The sequence below is a fragment of the Ammodytes marinus genome (assembly GCF_949987685.1).
Source record: "Ammodytes marinus genome assembly, chromosome: 11".
NCBI lineage: Eukaryota > Metazoa > Chordata > Actinopteri > Uranoscopiformes > Ammodytidae > Ammodytes > Ammodytes marinus.
In genome coordinates this window covers 25973521-25981129 of record NC_137215.1, presented here as the reverse complement: position 1 = coordinate 25981129, position 7609 = coordinate 25973521, and the positions used below count along the sequence as shown (strand labels likewise).

Sequence of the window (7609 nt, the reverse complement as noted above, 5' to 3'; positions counted from 1 at the left end):
GGCCAGCTAGCTCACAATGGTGTCACAGGGAATAGTATGGCCATGTTCAGCTGGATGCTGTGTGCGAGAGAATAATAATCCGGGAAGAAAGAGATTTTGCCACCTTCATATGTACATGCAGGGCTTAGATACGTACACTTTGGAGGGCTCCTAATAGGTATTCAGTCTATGTCAGTTGGTTGGGTTAGGATGAGTCTTAAGGCGGGGACACTGCAGGTGAATAGGGTAAAATGTTTCACTTATAGATTTCATGAAACTTTGCCAAGTCAACCGGCTTTTTAAATAAAAAAAAAATATTTTTTGTTTTTCTTCAGAAATTTTTGAATAAATATGCAAATTTGGCAATATCTCACTAATTATGCACAAATACTACTTATATAATAATTCTGGGGGGGGGGGCATCCCCCTATGCTCAGTCCTCATTGCAGAAGACCTGGTTCGAATCTGACCCGTGGTTGATTCTCTGCATGTCCTCCCCTCTTTTCCCCATTTCAACTCTTTCTCTCATAATCTGTCAAAAAAAGCAAAACAATAAATAATAATAATCTTAAAAAAAAACTAAATCTATAGATGTTGGATGACACCAGATTTAAATCTTTATTTAATTTTTACAACATAATAGAGTCCACATTTTTTTTACAGCACATGGATACAGCATTTTTTATAAATCAAAAATATATATGTTTTTCAGAAGAAAATATATCATGAATCAGACAATTGACAACATATGAAGAAATACTTCTGTAATAACCTTCAGAATAGTGCAACAAATTATTATGGAAAGTAGTTGATGTACAGTTAGTTCTTTAGATGTTGAGATCTTTGGTTTTGAGATAATGTGTAGGTGTTAAAGATGGTTGTATAGAAGGATTATACAGATGAAAACAGTGTATGTGTGTGTGTGTGTGTGTGTGCGCGCGCGCCCTACTGTCTCTTCAAACTGCACTGTTTTCGCAAACAAATCTGCATGGATTGCTTCAGTGCGAGAGAGAGAGCGATAAAGATAAATAAATAGCCTTCCAAATGAACTAAGAGAAGAGAGGGAATGAGGTTAAATTAAAGGGGCAGAAAACCACCTGGCTAAACAGGGAAGACAAGGACAGAAAATCTTTATTGCATTTTATATCCAGTCTGTCTGTTAAGAAAGTAGGCACAACACAGTTTTCCTCCAAGGATATTTGATTTGATTTGAGAAGCAAAGGATACATTCAGCAAACTGCTAGGTTCTACCATTCTGCTGGGAACACAGAGGAGGCAATTGTTACCTGTATGGGCTTTTTCCTCACAATATTGTTCAGCTCAAAGGTGAAAAAAACTCCACTGTATAGAACTCTTAAATGTATTTTACTTGACTCCTGAAATCCTATAGAGGAACTGATAAATTGTCTGAAATACGTTCAGCTAGTACATTACATTGTGACATAACTTAAATGCACAGTGGGAGACATTCTGATTTCCATTCCTACCATTATGTTCCAACTTCTTCTTTTTTCTTTTTGGGCTCTGCTGATAACCAGCAGCATTTAGCATGGCTGGTTTACTGAACACACAGGCCAGGCTCAGGGGCCCCCAGTGGGCATTGGGCTCTTGTCTAGGGGGCAAGGTCTGAAGGGGTTAAAATGTCCTTGTCTGAAAGTTGATCGAGTGATTACAAAGAGACACAAAATGGCCATACAGTGACTGACAAAAAAAATTAAACAGATACAACACACTGCTACATACGGACACTCAATGTCCATGCCGATGCTGAAGGACAACAAACACAGACAAAATTACTGTCTGTGTGGTTTGCCTCTCTTTAGGAGAGATAAGGGGGCTGTAAAGGAATTTGGGCTTCACAGCAGTGGCTTGTTTACAAAACTGGTGGGGCACAAACCGATCAGGCTATAGGCTAATTAAATAGGCTTCTAAAGCGTTCTTAACAAGTCAACAGCTAACGCTATGATTCGCTCTAAAACAACAGTTGTGATCAGTAAATTGAGTATTTAATCTTTACACCTGATGTAAAGTTGTAAAGTGTATTCACCCAACGGCTCAGAAGGTTTAATGATGCTTGATTATTTGGGAATATATATTATGTATCATGGAAATCATATTTTAACATTCTCCATATTATAATAAACTATATACCTAAACTATATTTATAAAAAAAAAAAATCTGTTTGTCTCTGCCCATCTCCTTCTTGTCCTTTACTACACACTTCCTATAGTATTGGCTAGAAGAAAACAACTATTGCCTTTTGCCCTTTCAATTGCCGATAGACCAATCACCAATCAGCACAACCGTAGCGCGCACACACACACACACACACACACACACACACACACACACACACACACACACACACACACACACACACACACACACACACACACACACACACACACACACACACACACACACGTTTCTGAGATGAAGATCCAATCCATGACAACATTATGACAACAACCTCCTTTAAATCCCAGACGCTTGTCACCTTATATTCAATATCAATCGTTCCAGCAGAACTATATAGCCAAAGCACAGACAAGCACCACACAATAATGGGCTTTAAATATTATTTCACTCACCAAAGCTGAAAACTTGAAAAGAAAGGCAGAATGGAGATTCTTTCCCTGGGAAAACCTTTCAATGACTTTGGTAAATCCTTACCGCACAGACAACAAACAGTTAAGCTACTCATTATAGTAGGCTTACATCACAACTGAAATACAAGCTAAACTAGCTAGCTAGCCTGCGCAACAGCTCGGAATGTTTTTATTTTATCCCGGTCACGTCACACGTTTTCCCAGCCACTTGTTGCTAGGCAGAAGTCATGGTGCAAAATCATTTCTGCCCCAAGACCAATACAAAACTTGGCATTTACAGGCGTACACCAGTCACCCTCACTGTGCTGTTTCCTTAATAATGGTGGGACTGGGTGCTTCGCTGTCCCAGGACAGGGAAAGCAGGCCTTATCTAAGTCAGACAGCACTATAAGGATTATAAGAAAAAAAATCAATTTAACTGTTGAATAAAGAAAAAGTAGGGTAACAAGCTTTTTTCCCCATAGCGCCATCTGCTGGATCGGCCCCCTAATGTTGAAACACCACTGCTTCACAGGTAAATTTTTGATTAGAGAAATTCTTTCTCCTCGAGCAAACTGATGGACTTATTGACCAGTGTCTTTTCATCATCCACCAATCTGTAACCAAACAGCTTCATGGTGGGTCCACACACTCTCTGCACCACCTTGACCAGCATAAAAGGAAAGTTCGATCTCCATTTGTCTGCCTGCTCTGCTGAGTACTTCTCGGTGGAATAGATCTTGTCGGAGTTCCGTTTGGTAAGCGCGCTGCTCAGAATCCACTTGATAACTTGTTGAGTGAATGGTATCCCCGCAAACCTGTACATCTCCTCTGCTTTCTGCAAGGGGTCGCGGGCAATATCCTCATAACGCACCAACATGTAGCGGCTCCTTAGCCAGCTTGGTTGGCTCAGTCCCACCTCTGCAGACATCCTCATATGGTCACAGTTTTCTTTGAGTCTATTCAACTGTATGTCATCTTCAGGCACCTGGCCATCATGCACCTTCCACGCCCGGTAATTTTCCTTAAAGGCAACCATTCGGGATGCTAACATGGCCCGTGGATCTCGTACCAACTGGATCACTCTCAAATCCAGGCGAGGATCCTCCACCAAAGGCTGCAATGCCTCCAGCTGGTACTCGCAAACAGTCTTAATGGCATGGTGTTGCTTGGAAAGGCAGGATTCCGATGCCAGGGTCAAGTTCAACGGCCCACATTGACGGTTTTTACATTGCAACCTAGGACAAGAGTGGTACATTTATTTTAGAACAATATCTGTTATTAAAGTAGCTACGAGGAACTTTTAAATATTTTTGTAACAGTTTACTATGTTGATCATAAATTACATGTAACAGCAAACAAAGCCATCAGTGCAAGGAATGCTATTTCATATAGTAAGCAACGAGCAACATAGAATGATGCTCAAAGGTGTCACGGCCATAATAAAAACCCTGCAGTATTGTTAAATTATCCCCAAAGCTATTCAGTTTGTATGTTGAAAAAGAATTGAGGAGATTGTCTTGAAAATCATTTGTTCTGTTTATAGTGGTAAAAACAAATGCTGCCAGAACTTGCATCCGCTCTACCTCTGCAACTGTATGATTATTAAAATAATACCTACATTTATGAAGTGCTTTTCAAAAACAAGTTACCAATTGTTTTACATTCATTTCAAAATACAATAAGCAAACAGTCAATATATTTCTGAAAGCAAAAAACTAAGTCAATCAAATCAATAAAAAGCCAGTCTTAAAGCTGGGGTATGTGATTTCTGATTGGTCAAAATTAACATGAGCGGTACACTTTGACCAATCAGAGCGAGGCCCCGATTATAAAATATATATATAATAATAAAAATACGATTATCTGCTCTTATTGGCTGTTGGGACTGTCCATTCACTTTGGCACCGACGTTGTTGGTGTAGAGCGTGTCAGGGAGGGACCAAAGAGAACAAGTGGAGCGCTTGAGGTATTTGGATTCAAATCTCTATCCCAACTGCTATTTTCTCCCCAAATTCTCCAGCCCAGCTTTAAAGAATGAGTTCAATCGTCAAGCTTGATTGGTAACAGTTGAGTATCTGGATAATGTACCCACTTTTCCAAAACATCTTTGACGACGGGACTGCAGACCGGTTGGTCACAGAGCGACAGGCTGGACATTCTGCGGAACAGATGCGGGGTGACATGGTCCTGAGGTGGGGGTAAGATGTACTTCTCAAGAGGAGAGAAATCACAAAGGAACAGTGCATGGAGAACGTCCCGGTAGATTCCAGCTGGCACCGTTGCGTTGGAATGCACATGCCACAAAGGCTCATAAAGGTAGAACATGTTCTCCCCGAGCTGGTTGAAAAATTCTCCTGTGAACGAGGAACCTGCCCTTGTGGTGGCGAAGAGTAATACGTGCTTACGGCCACTGCTGTTGCTAGGCGTGCCCAAATCCTCTCGTTCTTGCTCCCCAGAAAGACTTTCTCTCTGACCCATGGTGGAATAAGTACTAAGGATGAAAAAAGATAAGCAATATAAATTATAAATTAATTAATAGTACTAAATAGTGCAGGAAGTAAGGCAAAACCAAGTGATATAGAGAAGCTTAAGACATTTATAAAGTACAAAATACACTATATTAAGGACAAAACATCAATGTGCAGACTAAAGATTATAAGTAAATTAATGTAAAAAGGTTTGGGTAAAATAATAGTAGTAGGTGAGAAGTTTGATATCACTGGCGTTGACACCTTTGAAATATAAAATGTCAGCTGTTTGTTAGCTTAGCTTAGCATAAAGACTGGAAAACAAGGGGTGTTTTACCATTTCTCTCTTTTTATTAATAAAACAAGAGATACAGGGGAGATGTTATTCAGTGAGCTTTAGAGGTGCTTTCATGCTGATGTTATGACCTTTTGAACTACAATTGTTCTAGAAGGTACGACTTGACCAATAGGAATAACGTTCTCATGACCTGCTGCATCATACCTTCAGCAAAGTCAGGTTACAGAAGACTCTTTCTTCTCTTACCTTGACAGGATGTTGCTTTCCCTTTCAATGATGACCAGGGCCACGATACAGATGAAGACAATTGCACATATGGTCTTCATGCTTGAATCCTGGCTTTGTAACTGGACGTCTTGAGTCTAGTGTGTGTGTTGGTCATCACTTGTCATACAGACTCTAAACGTCACTCTGTAACAAGAAAGGTAGCTACTTCAGTAAAAACATTGAACAATAGATTATGCAATACAGATGTTTTTTCCTGTTTAAAAATTACTCTAAAATAGAAATCCTAATCCTGGTGCAAACTTTGTTTGACAGTGTTTAGTTTTTCTGGTGGTTGGGCATGGGGTCCGGAATGAAGAAGACTGGATGAGAAAGAGGGGGTTAATGCAAACACAGCGCAACACTTTGACGTGGCATCATGAATTTGAACCACATCTCTGTCTTCAGTCCTTGAACTTGTGTTAGCCTTTGAATAACTGGTGCACTATAGAAGTATTATATTCTGGCGTTCTGCTAACTTGGTTCATAAAGCAAAACTGATAGCTGTACACAGCAGGCAACAGACACATAGGCTATTCACAGAACTTATGGGAGCAAACTGTGACTATTATGTTTTCATCCATCTTAATTTCCTCTGTCAGTCGTCCCGAAGCGAGTGACGTCGGGAGGAGCTCAACGCTGATTGGTTATCGCGGCGCGGCCGGCGGCAAAAAGTTCAATATTCTCAACTTCTGCGGCTGCCACACCGCCCTAGCCGCGTGAACCGCTCGCCGCCCATTCGCGCGGTGTGCAGTGTGTTCGTACCTTTAGGACGTATTCACACCTGCCGTGTTGAGTTTGGTTGCAACTTGCAACAAATTCAGGTGCGCTTCCGCCCTCGGTGCGAATCTTTCAGGCAGGTGTTGTCACAACTTCAGCCAGTATTTAGTTTGTTTTCATATGTCTGTTTTCCTTGTTTACTTTCTACTCGTGTCACTTCAGATCCGGCCACTCCCTCCTGCTCTGCACTCCCGGTTAATTACATTCACCTGGCTTGCCCCTCACTCACCTGCTCCTCATCAGTTAATCAGCCCCAGTATATATTTCAGTTCAGTTCCATCAGTCAGTGCCAGATTGTGCTTAGTGCCTTCACCCAGCTTTCCAGCGTTCTGAGTTTATTCCATATCATTCTGATCCTGTCTGCCTGTTCCCGTTTTTGACCTTGGACTTTCCTTTTTGCCTGCCCCAATTGGACTTGTTTGCCACGCTGTGTTACTACCTGGTTTGTCATCCACTTTTCATTAAATCTGTTTTTGAATCTAAACTGTTTCCTGTGTCGTGCAGTCTGACTTTCCTGGAAACCTGACAGGTGTGAATACATATATCGCACTCGGGGGGTGCACCAAACAAGCACACCAAGACCCAGCTGAAGAGGTGGTCTCGGTGTGCTTCCAAACGAACTTTGGTGCAGTTTATTTGTTGTGTGAATTTGCCCCGACCTCAATCTAACCCAAATGCAGGAAGCACTGCGCCTTTTCTTCCTTTTCTTGTTTAATAAATTGCCGTCAGCTTCACATTATGGGAAAGTCTTGTTGTCGCTGTTAAGAAAATTAGGCGTTATATATTGCATTTGATAGAGAGGACGCGTAAACATGCTGATGTGTTCAGCGATCAGATGAAGGAGAGGGGAGTGTCTCCCGCACAGTGCCGACAAGTTCACGCTTTGCATGTAGTGTGTGTGTATTTTATTTTGCTTCCCATGTTAACAGGTTGGACCGTTAATATTATCCCTGTGTCAACCGTTCAGATGTGCTCATTGTCCAAACTGCCATTGCCTCTGCCAGAACAAAAGACACAGTGTCAGTAGGTGATGACACAGACTTGTTAGTACTCTTGTTGCATCATGCTGATCTGAATGCACACAAGCTGTTTCTGGCACCAGAACCAAAGAAAGCAACAAAAACAAGACGGATATGATGCATAAAGTAGACTTAGCATAGGAAAGGGAATGGAACTGAAAAAAGTTAAAAAATTACACTAGCTTTCTCGAACAAGCTACGGTGTTCAG

At 41.2% G+C, this 7609-nt stretch overlaps 1 protein-coding gene across 1 annotated transcript; it reads right to left on the bottom strand.

Annotated features, from left to right (window-relative positions):
- Nucleotides 1-3115: 3115 nt before the first annotated feature.
- LOC307257908 (carbohydrate sulfotransferase 3-like) lies at nt 3116-5663 on the bottom strand (the record flags this gene model as incomplete). The annotated part of the gene is made up of 3 exons (XM_080037269.1): nt 3116-3806; nt 4664-5062; nt 5584-5663. 3 exons carry the CDS (start codon nt 5661-5663, stop codon nt 3116-3118), a joined length of 1170 nt encoding a protein of 389 aa, XP_079893395.1.
- Nucleotides 5664-7609: the final 1946 nt, after the last annotated feature.